At 42.1% G+C, this 21,025-nt stretch overlaps 2 protein-coding genes across 8 annotated transcripts in view; both read left to right on the top strand.

Moving 5' to 3' along the window:
* fhod3a (formin homology 2 domain containing 3a) overlaps positions 1-16,147 on the top strand; it is a 56,107-nt gene extending 39,960 nt beyond the window's left edge. For 6 of the 7 annotated variants that reach the window (XM_046417298.1, XM_046417295.1, XM_046417294.1 and 3 more), the window contains 16 exons: positions 209-343; positions 1,347-1,397; positions 3,576-3,793; positions 5,077-5,388; positions 6,248-6,957; positions 7,401-7,541; positions 9,420-9,578; positions 9,658-9,840; positions 10,694-10,813; positions 11,132-11,293; positions 12,511-12,701; positions 12,989-13,193; positions 13,346-13,369; positions 13,945-14,152; positions 14,268-14,432; positions 14,853-16,147. In XM_046417298.1, coding sequence (XP_046273254.1) covers positions 209-343; positions 1,347-1,397; positions 3,576-3,793; positions 5,077-5,388; positions 6,248-6,957; positions 7,401-7,541; positions 9,420-9,578; positions 9,658-9,840; positions 10,694-10,813; positions 11,132-11,293; positions 12,511-12,701; positions 12,989-13,193; positions 13,346-13,369; positions 13,945-14,152; positions 14,268-14,432; positions 14,853-14,929 — 3,061 coding nt within the window. In that variant the 3' untranslated portion in view covers positions 14,930-16,147. The remainder of the gene's footprint in view (positions 1-208; positions 344-1,346; positions 1,398-3,575; positions 3,794-5,076; positions 5,389-6,247; positions 6,958-7,400; positions 7,542-9,419; positions 9,579-9,657; positions 9,841-10,693; positions 10,814-11,131; positions 11,294-12,510; positions 12,702-12,988; positions 13,194-13,345; positions 13,370-13,944; positions 14,153-14,267; positions 14,433-14,852) is intronic. The other variant, XM_046417293.1, reaches the window with a different exon arrangement.
* Positions 16,148-17,245: 1,098 nt separating this feature from the next.
* LOC124074399 (glutathione S-transferase A-like) lies at positions 17,246-21,025 on the top strand. The gene is made up of 6 exons (XM_046417299.1): positions 17,246-17,524; positions 18,368-18,433; positions 18,561-18,666; positions 20,009-20,127; positions 20,227-20,315; positions 20,410-21,025. Exons 1-6 carry the CDS (start codon positions 17,357-17,359, stop codon positions 20,540-20,542), a joined length of 681 nt encoding a protein of 226 aa, XP_046273255.1. The 5' UTR covers positions 17,246-17,356; the 3' UTR covers positions 20,543-21,025.

The raw sequence follows: 21,025 nt of genomic DNA, 5'->3' as shown, positions 1-21,025 counted from the left end.
CACATGCAAAAAGCAGTGACACATTCATTGTGGGAATCTTTTGTATGTGACAAGTTGATCAATAAATGATAAAGAAGAAGAAAATCTTGTAAGAAACAATTTTTGCACTGTGTTAAAGTGTTTTACAAACCTTCTTTGATGCTCACAGCAGCACATTAACTGTATAGTGTTTAATCAGTTTTTTTCCTCTTTTCCCTCCTTCTTTCAGGCCTGCTTTGGGAGGTCTTCTGTCCTCCTCGTACCGACAACACCAGGAATCTCTGGCAGCTGAGCGAGAGCGCCGTCGTGTGGAGAGAGAGGAGAGACTGCAGAGGATAGAGCGAGAGGAGAGGAACAAGCACAGGTAAAGCATTTCTCTGGCTTTATTTTTGAAAGCAGTTTGCAATAAAAGAATAAATGGCATAAAAATGAAGCAACTTTTCAAAAATTCTTTATTGTACTTCCATAAACACGAATGACTGACAAGGGACAGATTTTAAAAAATGGTCAAAATTGACACCAGAGACGGGGAGAGTATGAGTCAAGATCCAAAAATGCTAGAACAGTTTCCGTAATACAGCTTACAAGTCTTTCCTGACTTCCGCTGCCTCTTAAATAGGATTGTACTGGAAGCAGAATTTTTTAAGTTAACCCTGAGTCACCAGTTTATAGGTTATAAGATGGTTCTGGAACTTTGTTGTCATCGTGTGATTGCAGAGCAACAAGCACAGACTCCAGGTAGGAGTTTGCTCCACCTGGCCAAGAAATAGTCCTGCAAATAATCTTCTGTTAAACCATAACCGCTCATTTTTACACTTTGGTTTTTTGCTTTTTGCTTTTTTTTTTTCTTTTTTTTAGCTTTTCTTGAGCTTTTGAAGTGCTGGTACGCACATTTACTTTCACCTTTGGACAGAGCGAGACCAGCTGTCCCTCCCATGTTTCCAGTCTTTATGCCAAGCTTGACTAACCAGCTGCTGGTTGTGCCAAATATTAGAGTAGTGGAATCAGTCCTCTCATCTAACCCTCAACAAGAAAGTAAGAAGAGTAGAATGTAGGTACAATAGATTACCACAGAAGTAATAATAATAATAATGATAGCAAGGGAAAGTTTAAAAAATGAATTACAAAATAATGCATGTGAAAAATATCTGCATAAATATAAGTGAAAATAGCTGGATCCAGTATACCTTTAAAAACACCAAGCATACAGTGAATTGACCATAGAAAACATGCAAAAAACAAATTTAACTTTATGGGTTTTATGACAACCTTACTGTATGATGTGTAAACATGTCATATTTATCATGTTTTAATGTTTTTTGTCATTTTTTTAAAAGTCTCTCTCTCTCTGTGTCTCTCTCACACAGTCGCGACTATGTGGATAAAATGGAAGAGGCCAGACTTGCGCGGGAGGAGAGGTAAGTGTGTGTAATAAATCAAAACAACACACACTCACAGAACAGCTGAGCCCATAGGGAATATGTTTCAGCCTGTGGCTTGGGAAGCTCGGTAATAGTGTAATTATTTTCAGGTTAAAAGGTGCCCTTTGCTGCCAGAGGCTGAACTGATTTTCTTTGCTCCGTCTGCCTGTTTTCTCCTTTCTTAAGGAGCTGTATCTTAAGTGCTGCACTCTGCCAAGCGCCCAATTGTTTTGGCTGCATGCTGTGAGAAAATCAGACTCCAGGATTCGTCAGGCTTTTCACACTGAATCCATGTGCACATACGCAGACACGCTTTTTACTCAAGCACATGTACGTTTGCACACACATCAGAAGGATTTTCATGAGGCTAATAAATGTATGTGTGGGCTCAAATGGGGATCACAGCAAGCAAAAATTTAGTCAGGAGGGTATGTTAGGTCATGATCAGTCAGAACACTGATTATACTCGGTGCAGCCATACAGTATATAGTATTAGCAAGTACTAATGAGAACTGTATAAAAGCCAAATCAAGTGGGCTGATTGTCACAGCACTCCTTGCTCTTCTGTTTCTACTTCTTCTGCCTTTTCTTCTTCTTTTTCTTGTATTGACAGTCTATGCACTGTGTCAAATGCTTTTCCTGTAGGGTCAAACCTGGTCCTTCAGCACGCAGTGTCAGAGAGTCCGAGTGAAAAGAAATAGATAGAGACAGAGCAAAAGAAATACAAATGCAGCTGAATTCAACAACACATGAAGTAAACCAGACACGAGCCAGACGGAGGTGAACAGACAACTAGGGAGGGAGATGAGCTGCTGAGTGAGGAGGTGTATCCACAGAAGGGGCTGATGTATTTACGATGTATATGGGTGTTATGGTAATCAAGAAAACATGAGTTTTTCCCCCAGCTCATCTCCTTGAGGGACGCGTTTATCTGAGAAGATACAGCACAATAACACCTGCACTAAAATAGGACTTGAAATATGATGGTCTAAAGACAGACCAGCAGAGCTAAGAAATGTTAATGGAACACACGCCACTGGACTGAAACAGGATCCCTGAAACATGTATCTAATATTTTTGGTTGTTATTTTTCTCCAGGAATTTTGGCTCCATTCCTCATTTGTACCATGTGTTTTTAATTGATTAACTGCTAGTTGCACAGGGATAATTAACACACCATCACCTTGTAGTGATAGTCTGGTATGTTAGTTAGTGTTTTGCAAATTATCACTCAACACCTTTTATTTCTAAGTGTGTAAGGACATGCAGCATATTGATGGGTTTGGTCCAAGGTGAAGCACACAGTTCCCAGTTGGCTCACTCGCTCTGTTTCACTCTTAATCGCATGCACACAAACACACACACATGCTGGTATCCAGTTTCTTTAGACCTCTGAAGTGGCCTGATGCTAATGAACTCTGAACAGAAGCTCCACACATTCATGGTACGATGGGAAAGAGGAGGGGTTAGAGAAAGAAAGAGAGAGAGGGAGAGAGAGAGAGAGAGAGAGAGAGAGAGGGCTGATTCAGTGCCCCAAATCTCTGTTCTGGTCTGCAGGTTATGTGGTAAAGTTTGGTAAGGGGAGAAAGGGAGGAAGAGAGGAAGCAAAAAGACAAAGGTGGAGAGCTGATCGAGGCACATCTTGAACAGGTTTACTCTGATTCACTTCTGATGTTTGGCCTTTCAGCAGCCAAACTAACAGGAACTTCTCATCCCATCTTTGCATTCTCTTCTCGTTCTCCTTTCCTCTTCACTCTCCTCCCTTACTTTGTCTCTCCTTCTCTAAACTCTCCCTGGTTGCATGTTTGGGTTGCTGGTGATAGCTGGGCATTTGCATAGACAGGAGAGGAGAGCAGGATGTTGACTGTGATGGATGCATCGAATGCTCTGTGGATGATAAAAGGGGCAAAGTAGAGGAGTGAGGTGGGTTTGTAGTGTGAAGAGGTGGCATGACTGCTGTTGAGGAGAAAACAGCAGGAATACATTGGTCTGAGTGTGTCTAAGGTAAACACGGTAGGTTCAAAGTTTGTGGTTCAAAGAGTGGTTTAGTTTAGGGCAATTTGGCGAAGACTCAAAGCAGGGGAAAGGCAAGACAGAAGGTGCATTGTCTCTGACTTTATTTTTACTTCTTTCTTCCTCTAATCCTTCCTCTCTTTCTCCCCACCTCTCCTTCAGGTATAAGAACGTGGAGCGTCTGGCAGCAGAGGAGTATGAGAGGGAGCGCGTCCGGGTGTCAAGGACACGCCCTGACCTCAACCTGACCTTTGAACCCGCGGAGGCCTGGCCCTCATCATCACGCAGCAGCACCCCGTCTTCCTTTGCCTCCCAGGAGGACACAGAGGCTGACCTTGATGCCAGGACATCCGCAACCCCCTACACACCATCTGAGACTGGTAGGACAACTAAGCAAACTGTTTTTGTTATGCACTGCTGCACTCTAAGTAGTTTTAGTAGACAGCAGAAGGACAAATTAAACAAATAAATGCCATCACTTTCCATCCTGTATCAACAGCATTGTGTGTCAGTAATAAGGATTCTTGCAGAGAATTTGCATTGAGGATTATTTTTTAAATCGAGTTACTGGAGTTACTCAAAGAATCGCTTTGTTCCTTTTCAGTACTCATATTAATGAGATAAAATTACAAATACTGACAATGGATTACTTACGTGCATTGTTTTCTGTGAAGGCTACCTGAATGGTGGACTCCACCACTAAGACTGGCAGTTACTATGCAGACTCATAATTTCTTCAGTGTTAACACATTTAATTGTTAGTGCCAATGTGAATATCATCAAAAAAGGGTGCTTTGACTTTATGAAAAACTTGAGGATTATAACTTTAAGGTTGTGTTCTCTTTGTTCAGTTCCGCAAGTTAACACTTTTGGGACTTATAATTAAAACCAGAAGGCCGCCTGTTCAATTCCCAACAGTGTGCCCCAAAGTAATCATTCTTAACCCTAAATTGTTTCAGTTTGTAGCGTGCCATTTAAATTAGCTTGCTGGCTTGAGCAAAAGAACGAGACACGAGACAGACTGTAGAAAATACTGAGGGAGGGGGGCACTATTGGTGGGTAGAAGCGGGTAGAAAGAAAAGAACACAGAGGGAGAGAGGATATGGGTGAAAAGGTCAAAAAGGTTTTTGAAAGAGCTTTTTGAAAGTGTGATGCCAAAACATCTTGTGCAAGAAAACAGCCTTGTTTTGGAGCTGAGTGCATGCTCAGCCGTGAGCTGAAGTCCTGCAGCCCAAACAGGCGAGTGTGTGAAGCCTCACTGCATGGACTGTACTGTTGAGTTTCGTGTTTGCACTGTGTACATGAGAGCGTTTTGACGTAAACAGGAACTTAATTCTTCATTTCCTCTTCATATCCTGGTCCTGCAACAACCCGGCTTTCTGTAGCTTCCATATTGTTTACTTTAGTGTATGGGGGGGGTGTTTTGTTTTTCTTGTTGGTGTGTGTGACTGTGTGTTGATACAGGAGTGTCCCATGGGCAGCCTAAACAGAGACGTCTTTAAGATCAAAAACGGGCATGTCACATGTTTTAAACAGTATGTCACTACAGATCACACACCTTACAGTATGTTTCTGTGTGAATGGTTGCAGTACGCCAGATCAAGGCATGGGAAAGTACACTGGCATTTTACAGAGCAAAGTAACACAGATTTTTTTCTGACAGGAGAGGTTGATGACTCCAGTGCTAGTGTAGAAACAGAGGAAAAAGAGGCCACTGCTGAAGAGGAGGAAGAACAGAAACAGGAGGAAGAGGAGGAAGTACAGGAGGAAGCAGCAGCAGAAAAAGAGGAGGAAGGCGAGGAGTGTGAACAGCAACCGGAAAAGGACAAAGAAGAAGCGGAGGAGGACAGTGGCATCCTGAGCGACAAGGAAAGACAGAATGAGGAAGTGAATGAGAAGGACAACTGCTCTGCCTCCAGCATCTCCTCTGCCAGCAGCACTCTGGAGAGAGAAGAGAGGGGCAGCAGTGAGAATGGTGGGTCATTTTGTCCGTATTCTTAATTAATATTCAAGTTACATTTACACATCTTGTTATAAGTCATTAATTTGCTTTTAAGGATTTTAGTCAGTTGTCATTTTCTCAAGTCTGATTGGAATTATCAGCTCTGTTCTGACATGTATCAATTAAGCATTGTACACAATGAATATAATCACAGTAAATATGGAATTAAATGTAAAATACCACCCTTGTTAAAAACTGTGATGAGAAAGAATTTTGTTACCACTTATGCTACTGAGTGATGTTTTGATCAGTGGGTGTCATTCTGCTGCCAGTTTGCAGTAGCAGACATGGATGTAACACCACACCTTAGATGTGCATCAGTGAATATAACATGCCAAGCATGTTGATAAGAAACATATAAAAGTAAATGACCCTTGTGCACATTTGCCCACATGCAGCCCACTCCAGTGTGTAGGATTTAGGATTAAATTGAATTTTTTAGAGGTGAACGATGCAGATAGCAACCAAGTGAATACCCTTGACAAAATATGTGACAGAACACCAGATCCTACATAATACAATTTGATAGCACCTAGTCCTAACCTGCCTCCCAAATACGCTCTTCTTTCAAACTCCATGCCAGTTTCAAGTCCCACCCAAGATTACCTGATTACATCTTCAAGGTTATTTTTTCAGATTTAGAAGAAAACGCCCTCCAGAGCCATAAACAAACATTATACAGCTGTTTTCAAAGGAACCTCATGGGTCAAATCAGTCGGTCTATTTTTAGTAATCTTAATGAATTTTAATATATGTATATATATTTATATGATATAAACCAGACACAAAAATATGATAATTACATCCCTCTCTCCTCTCAACAACTTCTCAGGCTTAAAGGAGGAAGAGGTGAACGAACAGTGCAGCAAACTCCTCAACAGCAAGCTCTTCATGCTGGACATGCTGTACTCCCAGAACAAGAAGCCCAGTGATGAGGAGGAGGAAGAAGAGGATGCTGAGAAGGAGAAGGAGAAAGAAAAAGAGAAAGAAGAGGGGGAGGACAAAGAAACCCAGGAAGATGCTGATGGGCAACTGGGCAGTGACCAGGAGAGTGACAACAGGGCTGACAAATCAGAACACCGCGGGACCATCCGACCGTTAGCCGAGCGGTTTGGAGACTTGATCAAGGACCTTGTTTCGCCCCACCCTCATCTGGAATGTCCAGCCAATGAGCCTCCTCCTCCCCCTCCCAAAAAGGAATCGGACACAATCTGGGACCAGCTCCTGGCCAATCCTCGAGAGCTGCGCATAGGGGACATTAACTTCACTGACCTGACCGAGGATGATGACAAGGACATTCTGGATGCTGTTTTGATGGGAGGATGCGGCGATCTCCCGCCTCCGCCGCCTCTTCCAATCTGCATCCCTCGCTTCCCTCCACCCCCTCCCATGCTAGGAAGCTGCCCCCCACCTCCTCCCTTGTTTGGGATTATGAGGCCTCCCCCTCCCCCTTCTCTTAGTGCCCATAATCCAGTGCCTCCACCCCCAGAGCCGCCTCTGTTCAACAAGAAGAAGAAGACAATCCGGCTCTTCTGGAGTGAGGTGAGTCAAAATACAGTTACCAACTAAGACACACAAACAGCTGTATTGCTGTGTTCATTGAGTGTTAGACATCAGTCCAGAAAGTGATAGCAGTGTCATGCCACTTTGATTTGCCATAATTTAAATTACTAACTAATCATACTATATCAACCATGAGGCCAAGCAGACAGACTCTCTATATACTTTATGTGTGTGTGTGTGTGTGTAGAGGAATTGAGTCCCTGTTGGGTTTGTCAGAAATATTTGCTCTCTGTTGTTGGTTGGACAAGATGTTCTGCAGATCAAGATGAGGAGTGCTTGTAAAACAGCCGGATACAATGACCCACTATACCCAGCTGTGGTTACTACGTTCAGAGTCTCTCATTTGCTTCTTTTATTGGAGGAAATGAGAGTCAACACATGTCTCTCCTAATGCAGCCTATTCTTGTTCTGTTTGTGATCAGGTGCGTCCAACAGAGTCTCAGTATAGGGACTACAAGTGGAGTGGAGATTCGTTGTGGTCCAAACTGGAGCCAGTGAAGTTGGACACAGCCAAACTTGAACACCTGTTTGAGTCAAAATCGAAGGAAATACCGGTTACCAAGGTAAACACCCAGTGCCTGAACAGGGTTCAGAGTGGTCTGGGACAATGGTTTCTAATCTCACTGTATAATACTACATGTTATGCTTTAGCCAACTATTTATCACAATTTAAGGGCATCAAAGGGAAGTGCTCTTAGTTTGTTCATTTATTTGTTTGTTCATCTTCCATCACACATGATGAACTGCCCAGTAACTTTGACAAAGGCGAGAAAGGCATTAAATCTCACGACTGCTCTTCATGGCCCATAGACATTACATTTTTTATTTGTCTGTGAGTTTGCAGTGCTCAAATATGGTGTTAACCACACCAGATTGCAAATGGCATTTTTGTTACTGATGCAGACAAAGACAGGCTACCTTGTACCACCATGAGATTCATGTGGATGAAATTCTTAATCCAACACTTTATGTATCGAACATATTTAAAGCTGCATCAGTTCCATGTTTTGTTTTTCTTTTGCCCTACTGACATTGTTTGTACTTCAGTGGCTCCTTTGCTTTTTCACAAACATCTGGTCTTTGCCAGCCATACAGCCTGATGGTAAGACCATCCATTACCTCCAGAACCCCAGTCGATGGTTTGAGGGTTAAACAAGGTCACGTGCATTCTGATCCTGATCAGACGGAGGAGTTTTGAATCCTTCAGGATTCTCACAAAGCCTCTAAGCAAGAAAAGTACAGTCTGCTAAGATGGGGCCTCTCACACTTTGAACTCCTGAGCCACTGCTTCAAAAGCACAACTTATGTTAGAGACGAACCAGTTAGTAAGTCATCTTGGCTCGGCTTGTGGCCTAACCATGATGTGACAGTTTGATGGTGGTCTGTAGCTGTGGTATCAAAACAGCTCAAGCAAAGCTGTCAGTTAATGAGAAAACCCAAGATTTAGGGGACCACCAAAATACTGAAGCCATCAAAGGTCAAAGCAAACTTCACTGGTACTGCTACTGTTATTGCTTCGGCAGACTCTCCTTTGTTCTATTCTTTAGGTTCTATGGTATCTTATGTATGTATGTGTTGTGGTTATTGAAAAGATCAGAGATTGTAAGGTTCAACCCAATTTCGTGTAGGCTTTCACCTGTGTGGTTGGTTAAATTTAGTGTGTTTTCTATTTATACAACCTGCAGTTTGAAAGTTTTCCAACTTTGCTCCTTGTGATCTCTTGCTCTGCCTCACTAATTGTTTGCCTGACAGAGATAAACAGAAACATTAAAACATATTTCACATTAACACAGTGGTAGAAAAACAAAACTTTATTTTATAGATTAACTTCTTGCCCTGGAGCTTTATTTACACTCCATCTGCCTCCCGTCAACAAAAAGTATGGTGATGCATTTCTATAAAATAATACATTTACAGCTACATTAAAAATATTTTGATCATTAAAAGTATGCTTTAAAAGTGAAGTTAGTCTTACACACGATAATAGCGTAAACTATAAGGCAATAATGTTATGCTGCAGTGTTAGGACTTCCAGGCTGCACATGGTTTGTATATAACTTGTGCCTAGTGGCAGTATCGAGGTCTTAGCACCTACTCTGTTACACTTTTATGTGGCGGCATATTACAACTTCCTTCCTTTAATAGCTCATAATGGCCTCTGGTGCTGGTGAGGTCATGTGTTCACATACAGTGACAGCAAGTCTACAGGCACACAAACACCCACATAAACACATGTACTATACAGGCTGAACCTGTAATGGTATTTCCTGCTCCTTCCGACCATATAGTTCCCACAGCCACAGTCGATGTAACCTGAGTGATGATCCTCTAATCCTTACAAGCCCATAAAACAGACCACACAGAGGAAAGAGACAGAGAGACAGAGAGAGAGAGAGAGAGGGAGACCCAGTGTTCACCCTCTCTGTATTTTTGTGTCCTAGAAAACAGCAGCAGATGGTAAACGTCAAGAAATCATCGTTTTAGATTCCAAGAGGAGCAATGCTATCAACATCGGTCTGACAGTGCTGCCTCCTCCTCGCACTATCAAGACGGCCATCCTTAACTTTGACGAGTACGCGCTCAACAAGGAGGGCATAGAGGTGAGAGACGCAGACGATGTGATGATTGAAACTCATCCCCGAAGGCTTCATATGACACCTGCTCTGTCCTCACCCTTAGAAAATTCTGACGATGATCCCCACAGAGGAGGAGAAGCAGAAGATCCAGGAGGCCCAGCTGGCTAACCCTGACGTCCCACTGGGCTCAGCAGAGCAGTTCCTCCTCACACTGTCCTCCATTAGCGAGCTCTCCGCCAGACTCCAGCTTTGGGCCTTCAAGATGGACTATGAGGCAACCGAGAAGGTCTGCATAAACACGAGGCAGCGTTGTTGCAATTACATAAAACTATTTGAGAAAAGAAATATGAAATACGTTTTGTAAGAAGTTAGAGGAGAAGAAGGCCAAACCAAGACCAGTACCAAATGGACTTCTTAAATCATGAGTGAGTGAATGTGGTTTCATTAAAGCAGAAACAGACACACACAAACAAAGCCAAATGAACTCTGCAACATAAAGGTTTAAGTAAATGTGCACAGCATGTGTGCATATGTGTGCGCATGTCTGATGTGTGTCAGTAAGTATCAACATCCCTTTTAGTACAAACAACATCCCCAAAACATCAACATAGTTACATCGTAACATCATAACAACATAAGCATGCTTATTAGCAGTACCTCGTCTTCTTCTGGCACACCATGTTTTTGCTTGAGCGAGGAATGCATCCAGGAGGAGAAGTTCAAAGTCAAAACCTGGAGAATGAGAAACACGCCGCCCCTCCATTTCTGTCCTGTAAATTTTACAACTTTCCGCAGGATGCTGTTGTCTTTAATCTCACCATTAAAGGCATGATTCTTGACCGCACATTCAGCACTGGTAGTGGGAGACTTAATGGAGGGCAGCATACCATGCAGGCACACAAAAACATGCACACACAAAAGAAAACAACAGCTTCATGGAATAAAAAACACGTTTGATTGTGGAGGCTGACCGAAGCAGCAACCTTTAAACAACCTCTCATGACCTCACACAAGAGAAGTTGAGGTGCACCTGTTCACTTATGTAACTGCACACTCACAGAACACGTGTTTTTTGGAGTTTTAATTGACTCAGCTGATGATGTGTGTGTATGTGCATGCGTGCGATTTCCTCATCCCAGGAAGTAGCAGAGCCGCTGCAGGATCTGAAGGAGGGTATGGAGCAGCTGGAGAAGAACAAAACCCTTCGCTACATCCTCTCCACATTGCTCTCTATCGGAAACTTCCTCAACAGCACCAATGTGAGTCAGTGCAGGTTCACATCTACATGCTGGGACATAATGACAAGCTCGTTGGAGTAACTGTAAAAATGGTCAGTGATTGGTACAGTGTGGATTTTCCTAGTTTGTAATTTGTAGATTAAAATTTGCATCACACATTAGCTTCTATAACTTGGTGAGAACGTTTGTACCTTGCACTACTCCTTCACATACACTCAGCACCCGGTCGTTATTTGTATGATCATTCAGCAACCGAGTTTGTCATCACATTGGCATAAAGGGGAACACAGAATCAACAAAAATGATTTTTTTCTAAGTAGTGTGTGTTCATGTGTGCAGGCTAAAGGCTTCGAGATGACATATTTGGAGAAGGTTCCAGAGGTGAAGGACACTGTTCATAAGCAGTCTCTGTTGCATCACGCCTGCTCTGTGGTGGTGGAGAACTTCCCTCAGAGCACAGACCTCTACTCGGAGATCGGAGCCATCACGCGATCTGCGAAAGTATGCACTTGCTTATGGAAAGCTTGTATTCAGTTGACTGTATATAAAGATGCGCAACTTGAGAGCTCCCCAAAAGAAATGCCGAAGTTTCTTGCTCACCCCCTGGTGGTGCAGTACAGCTCCTAGATCTCACACCCTTCAAGTTTGAGGAGGGCATTTTGACCAAACTAAAAGCTAAATGCACACATCAAATAAATGTTTCCCATAAACAGTTTCTGTCATTTCAGGTAGTTCTTATCACGCTGATGTATACTGAATTGTTCATTTTAAGTTTGATTTTCATTAGTTATCTGTTGCTTTGATAAGGGGGTGAAGAGTTATTATTGACTGCTGCGTGCTGCTCAGGATTGTGTCCAGCAGGTGTATGGACGGGGACTCGATCCTATGGCTCCACCACTCAGTCACTACTGTGCAGACTGCAGCATCATCAGCACAAGATGCCAGCGCTCGTGTCTGACATATTTTTGTCTTGTCTTCTATTTTGTGGAGACACGTTGTTCATTTTCACATAGGTTGTACACATACTGTTTTCCATCACTATGCTGTAAAACAAGCTGGTCCGACTCACAAACATAACGTCCCCGCTTGCCTTAACAGTGTGAGTTACATTAGTTGGAGTAATGTGGTTCAGGAGTTCTTGTCATGCGTCAGTTAAGTCTCCTGTTTAAGTTTTGTCAGTTTGAAGAGTTGATCCTAACTTTCTGTGATGATTTTGCCAAGAGATAACTTCTTCACACTGACCTTTTCAAAATAAAAGTTAATGAGGGTAGGATCTTAAGTTGAAGTTATTAACAAAAAGCAGGGTCTCTGGAGAGATTTAGCTCTCAAAAAATGCATGCTGGGAAGTCTGCCAATTTGCTGATCATGTTTTTTTTGTGAACCCTCAGCAGTACTGTCCTTCAAATCATTCCAAGTCATAAGAACTCATGTTTAAAGTTTTGACTTTGCCTGAAAAGGAAAAAGACTGAACAAGAAATTCTCAGCTGAAATTCATAAATCGTAATGGTTTTAAGTTGTAGATAAAAATTAGATGATTCCACTTAATTTGTGTATGTTTTATAGCGTAGCTGAGCTGAAGCATACTGAACACTTTGAAACAGAGAGATAATACATTTACTAAGAGGACTTCCTACCTTTTGTTTTTTAGTGCAGTTTTTTTTTTTCATTTCTTTCAGTCCACAAGTTCTTGATTTGCCCCACCATCTGTCTTCTTTTAGGTGGATTTTGACCAGCTGCAGGAGAACCTGTGTCAGATGGAGCGGCGCTGCAAAGCCTCATGGGACCACCTGAAGGTGATCGCCAAGCATGAGATGAAACCCCAGCTGAAGCAAAAGATGTCTGACTTCCTCAAAGACTGTGCTGAGAGGATCATCATCCTCAAGATTGTTCACCGCAGGATCATCAACAGGTAGGTCTCCTTGGTCATATGACAGAAAGCAACGTGTTCTCTACACACGTCTGAACATCTGTTACTGAGATTTACCTTCGCTCCTCGCTGCCATTTGGATCGTTTTAATAACAATCAGTCAGAGTGCTTACAAATTAGATTAGATTTCCTTGATTACATTATTTTATAGTTGCTTCAATATCAAATTTCTAGTCCAGTGAAACTGTAGGGATAAATCTGTCGGTAGCAGTTGCAAAAAATGGCATTACACCATGAGATTTTATGAAAATTTTATGTTCTTTTCCCAGGTTCCATTCATTCCTTTTGTTCCTCGGTCATCCAGCTTACAGTGTGAGAGAAATCAGCGTCCACAGGTTCAGTAAAATCATCAGCGAGTTTGCGCTGGAATACCGAACCACCCGAGACCGCGTGCTGCAGCAGAAACAGAAACGAGCCGACCACCGTGAACGCAACAAGACCCGTGGAAAGATGATCATGGACGTCAACGCTCCTGTGAGCATCACACACGCAGAATCTCTCACACAGAAACACACACAGGCTTTCAGCTCTGTTTTCTTGTTCTTCTCTTTCCAAATCTGGTGCTGCTTTTTTACTTCCTGTTCTTTGACCTAGCCTTTGACTTTCGCTCTTTCTTTCCTCTGTAGTCTGATGATGAAGAGGAGAGTGAGGTATCAACATGTGTGCTGGTTGTCTGCATGTGTGTGTGTGTGTGTGTGTGTGTGCATGCACATTGTTATGGCCCGGCTCTGAGACCACACCAAAGAAGGGCTGTTAACAAAAAAATGTAAAAAGTGAAAAGTGTTTCTTTAACAACTTAATCTTAAAAAAAACAAAAGGTAATGCCAAGTTTATTACACAGAAAATCAGAAAAGACTTCAAAGCAACATGGAACATGGTGCCAGGGAAGAGGGGGCCACCAGACTAACAGGATGGGGCGGGTTTTATAGAACTTGGAGGCAGTGGCCAGCTGTCTCCAATTCCTTGATGACCTGTGGAGAAACACTGAAAGACAGACACACACACAGGGCAGAGGGCCTGGGGCCACCATCGTATGAAACCACTAACACTGACTAGACTTTACTTTTGAAGGTTTCCTTTTCACTGATTTTGAGTGGATTAGTCTATGAAGTAGAGAATGCATCACACTCTGAGCAAGCTCAGCTTTGGCATGTTTGAGTCAAAGTCCAAAATACGTAAAAGCTGCCAAGTTCTAATTGTCTTTCATTCTGTCTCTTCCTCCCAGTGTGGTCGGTATGGCTCCAGCAGCAACAGCAGCGCCCCTAGTGGCAGCCAGGAGAGCGAGCAGCCTCAGGGCCTGGGCCACTCTGAGGATGCTGCAGAGCACGAGCACATGAAAGCTGTGCTGAGAACCAGCCTCAGCAGTGGCGACAAAGAGGCTGGCGGAGTACCGGGGCTCCGGACACGGACAAGGTCCCGGCCTGGACGGGGAGGTGAGGGTGACAGGAAGTACCTCACATGGTCACTCAGAGAAGCCAAACGTCACAGAGCTCTGAATAGTTTCAGCGTTCGTGTATGAAACTTTGTCACTCTGCTCGATTTGTTCAGGTCGCAGTATGCAGGCTTGGACACCAGCTGTGGAGGACACTCAGATCTGTGGTGACGACGCTGCAGATGAGATCATGGAGCGTATAGTGAGGTCGGCCACTCAGGGTCCAGGGACCAGAGCCCAGCCCCGCGAGAGGAGGAGGTCCAGGGCCAACCGCAAGTCATGTACGACCTGAATACTCGACTATAATCGACTCCTGTACTGAATCCGACCCAAATGATATTTCTAGGCTGGTTTTACTCATGTTGTGTGTTCATATACTGGAAAAGTGACCAGATAAAGTATATTAAACTGTTAGTCTGCATAGTTTAGCTGTAAAAGGTCAGGTTTAGCTTTCATCTGATCACAAGCTTCAGCAAAGTGCAATACTAAATAAGAACGTAGTTAAAACAGAATACAATCTCCGAATAGTGCTTGACATAAAACCAGACATTAAAAGCCATGTTAAAAAGGGGAGACTTAAATGTGGAGAATATAATGTAGAATATAATCACAGTTTAATGGAAGCCAACAATAGAGAAGAACAGGTACCTGCTAACGTTGATTTCTTCCACACTAACTGTAAGTTACTTCTCTTCTGGCAGTGAGGCGGACTCTGAAGAACGGTCTGACCCCAGAGGAAGCTCTTGCTTTAGGACTAACTGATTGTCCGGATACCTAAATGTGATCATCTCACCTCCCTCGTTGCAGTGGAAACACAGCTTCAATCATCAGAGCGACGTCTCTGCCAGCCGCCTGCCTTTGCCACACTTTACAGAGTTGTATTCCACTTGTCACAAACTCCTTTAGGTTGTTGTCAGCTACTAATTTTGCCTGATGTGTCTGAGTGATGAAGCTGCAGCCATGATAGTGTTTTTTTTTTTGTTTTGTTTTGTTTTTTTAACTGCAACACAAAGAGAAAGTGAAAGTGACGAGAGAATGCATCAAATAAGGACCGATGTATTCAACTAAGTGAGGAAAGGAAAATTTGAATTCAGTGAGGCTGCCTCCCCACTGGATTGTAACATTTGTTTTTATTTATCTAAACATGTATTTGAAATCAGTCCAAAGGGATAATGTTTGCTTGTGAGTTTCTGCAGCTGTGACTTCACCATTTTTTTCGTTTACTTAAGCTGTGAATTTCAGTTGTAAAGATCAACAGGCTGAAGAGGAAGTTTAATTTGTTCTCTTATTCAGTTTCAAAGAATCCCAAGAGATCAGCACAAACAAAGAGGCTTACTAAGAACTATGAAACGTTTGCTTCTGCAGCTACACTTTTGACAAGTGACGAGTGTAGTTGTGTTTAGTAGGAATGCGAAAGGTTTTCAATCTGATGTGTGCCTTTCATTTCAAAGGGACAACATTGTACCTTTACGCCATCTCTCCCTCTTGTTTCATGCACCTCCTACTTCTCAAATAACTCACAAATGTCACATTCACAGGCGTAGTTATATGGATGTTGATTACAATGAATTCATTTTTTTTTTTTTTTTTAATTTTGGCAGTCTTGTTCTCAGTATTTATATGCAAAGCTCGGACATCTTGCACCTTGGTTCTATGTGAACAACTGAAATGAACAACTGATTCAAAGCAAAGAAAAAAAGTTTTTATCTCAGAGGAAGTGTTTGTAAAGTGTAAAAAGACAAAAGGAGAAAGACATTTTTTAAATTTATAATAATCTATTTTGGAGGACATGCAGGGAATCCTGCATAAAATGTGTAAATGCCCTTTTCAGCTGCCGGGTACTAAATGCTGTAGTACTGCAGTGTGCATGTTTAGTGCGTTTCATGTGATGTATTATTTTTGTAATTTCTGTAGAAACTTGTAATATAGTGTGAAAGAAAGGCTACAACAAGGCTGTTCTTTGAATTGTAATAAAAGAGTAAAAAAAAAAAAAAAACTGAAGACGTGGTCATAGCTGAAACGTGTGGAGTAGTATTTGGTCGCTTTGTACTTTGAACCTGGAACAGGTTCAGGGTGATATAAGTTCCAGCTGAATCGTCTGCTCTTCTCTCACAGTGCAATAAAAACTGAGAAATATCACCGCTTGGACACCATGTAGTGAGCTGGACATGAAACCACGGTTACATACACTTTCACTGGAAATGCTGTGTATACACGTTCTGCAATAAAAACAACACTGAGTAAAAAAACAAACAAAAGAAAAACAGGATGTGCATGTCATTCTTCTTCACTGCTTTCACTTTCGAGCACCTGTTATGCACACGAGGACATGAGCCTTTGAATTTATGAGGTGACATAAACTGTCCAATTGCTGCTCACTCTGCTTGTGAAGTTCAGTGTAAGTCACTGTAACATTTCCAGTTTTTAAATTGTGCTCATCTTTGTTTTATTACGTCAAACTTTAGGCATTTATTAGTGTGGAAAAACATGTAACATGTCATCGGAAAGGTTCACTGTTTGTTTGCGTTCTGCCAGCTCCCTGCGTTGAAACAATGAGACAACATGCTGGATCAGTTTGGTGCACAATGGGAGTAAAGTGTGGAAACTGGAGCACCTGATGCTTCTCCTCAATCATTTCAAAGAGTTAAAAACTGTGTTCTATTCAAGACCCAGTGCATGAGCCTGATCCCTGACAGACCTGCAGCACAAACACTGATGTACCAGCGCCTGATGGAGGGTCTCAGCACAGACTGAAGAGGCAATACACACTATATACACTTAATATTGATGATCTGTCTCAGATTCAGTCGGCTATTGTGACTGGTAATGTGACTTTTTTCCCATCAAGGCGGGTCCGGTCTTGTATCTGACAAGGAGTTTCTCACTGGTGTTCGTCTTTGCAAGCGCTGCTTACACTTTTTTGCTTTGGGTAGGAGACAAGATAGAAGAATGAGCTCAGACGATTTATTTTTTCAGACATCACAACCTTGTTTCTTCTCTTTCTGCTTTAATTATTTGAAACATCATGTGTGTTACCCCATCCGAGCCTGTAGGTGGCAATATGCACTTTTATTTGAGCTTGAGCACCTCATAAAATGTAGAAACAGTGAACCTTTATTTCTTGTGCGTAGTTCCTCCATGATCGACCGTAGTATCAGTGTCCGTTAGATCGCTCGGTGTGTGTCAGACTGCTAAATCAAAAAACATGGCCAAGAACATGACTCTGCTGTGGGGCTCCGGCTCTCCTCCCTGCTGGAGGGTGATGATCGCTCTGGAGGAGAAGAACCTGCAGGGCTACAACCAAAAGCTGCTGTCATTTGAGAAAATGGAGCATAAGTCCCAAGAAGTGTTAGATATAAATCCGAGAGGACAGGTAAAGTGTAGATTAATCTGTTAAATGATTAAGACTGCGAACACTTTCACTTTGAGATAAGTACGTGACAGCCACGTCCGCTATGATTACGAGTCAGCGCGGCTGTTACGCACTTGCTGTATCACAGTGAAAGGGTGCGGACGCGACTTGCCTGTCCATATTTAGTAGCTCTGATACAAGTTCAAACTTAATTTAGAACTTAATCTCTGTAATGTTTTCCAATTTACCAGCAAAAATGTGTTTGTTGAAACACGATTGAGGGCTTGAGGCGAATGAAATGGATGCACATTTGAATTCGGCTTGTATTAAATCCAACAAGTAGATCTTTTTAAAGGAAATTTTGAACTTGTTCCTTTCACGGAAACGCCAACGAGGCCGTTTAAGAGACCAAGCAGTGATTGTTTCCACAGAGTGACCAAGCGGTGCATTAAGTGTAGCCACGATAGGCATCCGTATACGTACTTATACGTGTCATTTTAGAAGTACATGATGAGGCCTGTACATTACCATTAAACGAGATACAATTTAATTGAATGTTTTTTGTAAGTAGTTTTGCGTATATTGAAAATTCTGCTATTCAAGGCTGTGCGATATCTTGTGAAAGCTTTAGTGCACAACTGATTTGCAAATAAATATTTGATTCTGTGATTCTTAACGGAGATAACTAATCGCCATGTTTTGTTAACAACAAATTGTAGCTAGCCAGTTTGTGTCCCCAGTGAAGGGGCCCAGCAGGTTGCCTTAATTAGCTCCCAGTGGCATTGTTTTATGATGATAACGTTAATAGCAATTAACCCCTGAAGAGTCTGTGATGCTCACATATTAACCTGTTTGATTTATAAGCTTCCCTCTTTCAAACATGGAGACCTCATCGTGAATGAATCCTATGCAGCCTGTTTTTACCTGGAGGTGAGTGTCTGTCTGTGAACCCCCCCCCCCCCAAAAAAACAAACAGTTCTCTCCAAGCAATTTTACACATGCTAACACTGAATCCAACATTATGAAGGATGATGTGTCTTTTGTCTCTTTATCGCAGAGTCGGTTTAAGACCGAGGGAAACAAACTGATCCCAGACAACCCTGCAGAACAAGCTCTGATGTACCAGCGCATGTTTGAGGGACTCAGCTTCTACGACAAACTCAGTAAGACAAATGAATAAAGTCCCTCAAGCAAGCAGGTCAAAGCTCTGAGCTATACCACCTTTGTGCCATCAGTAAATCATTCTGTTAATATTAAGCAGCAATAGTTCAGTTCATGAAAGCCACGGAATAGAAAGATGGTCTTTATTTTATATTATTGTATTGTATTTATGTATCCAACCACAATAATTTAAAGGTTAAGGCTAGTCATAGTCTATGGTCCTCCTATAGACTAAGGGTGCCCAAACTTCTTTCTTTGGCCTATAGTATTGTGCTGTAGAACATTCATTGCACGTCTCCAGGTGAGGGATCCCTACCTGAGGTTTCTCCCATTTATTTCCCCTGTTGGTTTTTTCTGGGAGTTTTTCCTTAGTTGATGTGATGGTCTAAGGGCAGAGGATATTGATATGATGTTATGTAAAGACCTTTGAGACAAACCGCTTGTAAAAGTGGGCTATACAGATAAAGTTGTCTTGTGGTGTCCACTGTATTGCTACAATTCATAATGCTCATAGGATCTCAAAGTCACGATGACATGCACTTTCTAGCTTGTTCCAAAGTGTCTTGTGAGCATTGCAGGGGAGGGCTCTAGCTTTGCCTTTGTAAGACCTGACGTGCAAGGACCTTGAGAATTGCTACATTTTCATTTGGCAGACGTTATCCTCTTGGCATCATGCTCCGGGAGGGAAGATCATATTGATGTGAGGTCTTAAAAATGTAGAGCAGCTGCCAACTTGCTATCATATAAACTGTTGCATTCCCCGACACACGCTCTGTTTAATTCTGCTTATGTTGGCTAAAACCTGCAGTGCCCAGCTTTCATGAAACTGTTTTGTTAACTGCTGTTCATATATCACGGTGGTTGACTAGAGCAAACATGCTACAGTGACCCCAACATTTCTATTCAGAGTAATACATTGCAGCTGTTTCACTTAGCGCTCGATTGTGCTCTCGATTCTCACCTTGCATCGACTTGCATCCTGTCAGTGCATTTGTTGTCGCTTTCAGCAACACCATTTCTCATTTGCAGCGTGTTTCCATGGTTATATTTGCTTTGAATTTTCCTCAGTGTTGTGATTGTTTCTCAAACTCAGGCGTGTTTCTCTTAAGGGAAATGTTTTGGGCTGTTGTAGCACATTTGTCCTTGTCAGCTACCATGCGATAGAGATAGGACAGACTGGACACAGGAAGATTAAAAAATAAACTGATAAATTATTTATATTTTAAAATACTACACTTTTGTCAAGAAAATAAGATCATACACCTAGTGAAGCCACTGTCTACTATCTACTGTAAATATGTTTGTTTGTTTGTTTTTTTAATTTTTATTGTTTATTTTTTTTAGATGGAGTTATCTACTATGAGTGGTTTGTACCTGAAGAGGAGAGGCATGAGTCAGCTCGAAAGAGAAACAAGGAAACTTTGGTCACTGAACTCAACCTCTGGGAAGGTTACCTGAAGAAGGTATTATATGCACAGTAAACACCCACAAACACAAACCATCTCAACATTCATTGATCATTCATGTTCAATAATGCTGTGTTTTCTACATATTTCCTAAAGCTGGGCTCGGGCTCTCACCTGGCAGGACCGTCCTTCTCGCTGGCAGATGTGACCGTGTTTCCAACTGTTGCTTATCTTTTCAGATTTGGGTCAGTGGGAAAAAAAGACTGTTGCATTTGCTAGAAGTCGGAATAAGCAATGATTTGTAGATGATTCAAATGCCTTCTGCTTTGTGTTTTGTAGGTTGTCTGCTGAAAGATACCCTCAACTGGGAGAGTATTACGCTCTGCTGAGGGAGAGGCCCAGCATCAAAGCCAGCTGGCCTCCTCATTGGCTCGAGAAACCTGAAGAACAACACGCCCTCAAAGACATCTGAGATCCTCCCTCATTTTTCCAGCCACGTCTGCCTGTAGTGTTTTAGTTTGGTTTCTGTAAAAGTGCTTTTGTCTGATATCGCTTCAGCTTACAGTTTGTCAAATATGCTGCAGCTTTTTTACTTTTCTCACACTGAAAAGAAAACATTGTGTTGAAATTACCAGTATGTTCTTGATCTGTCTCTGTACAGCAGCAATGATGTAGTTCTTATTTTTTTTAATTTTTTTGCTAAAATAACTTTTAGATTGAGTTGAGATTTTTTTTTTAGATACACGCTCCTCTCAAATATTTGTCAAGGCTTTGAGAGGCTGTGTAAACCGTGAAGCATAAGCCTGCAGATTAGACATTGTTAGATTGTTCAGATAGCAGCTTTTGTTGCCCAGATACATGACTTGTTCACTGTATGTAACCTTAATCTGTTGGCTAATATATGTATTGGTTGCTATAACAGCAGTTTTCAATACAAGTTGAGTCTTCTTCTGAA

Source organism: Scatophagus argus, chromosome 17, assembly GCF_020382885.2.
Source record: "Scatophagus argus isolate fScaArg1 chromosome 17, fScaArg1.pri, whole genome shotgun sequence".
Lineage (NCBI taxonomy): Eukaryota > Metazoa > Chordata > Actinopteri > Scatophagidae > Scatophagus > Scatophagus argus.
The sequence above is the reverse complement of the archived record's forward strand: the minus strand, read 5'-3'. Positions and strand labels throughout refer to the sequence as shown.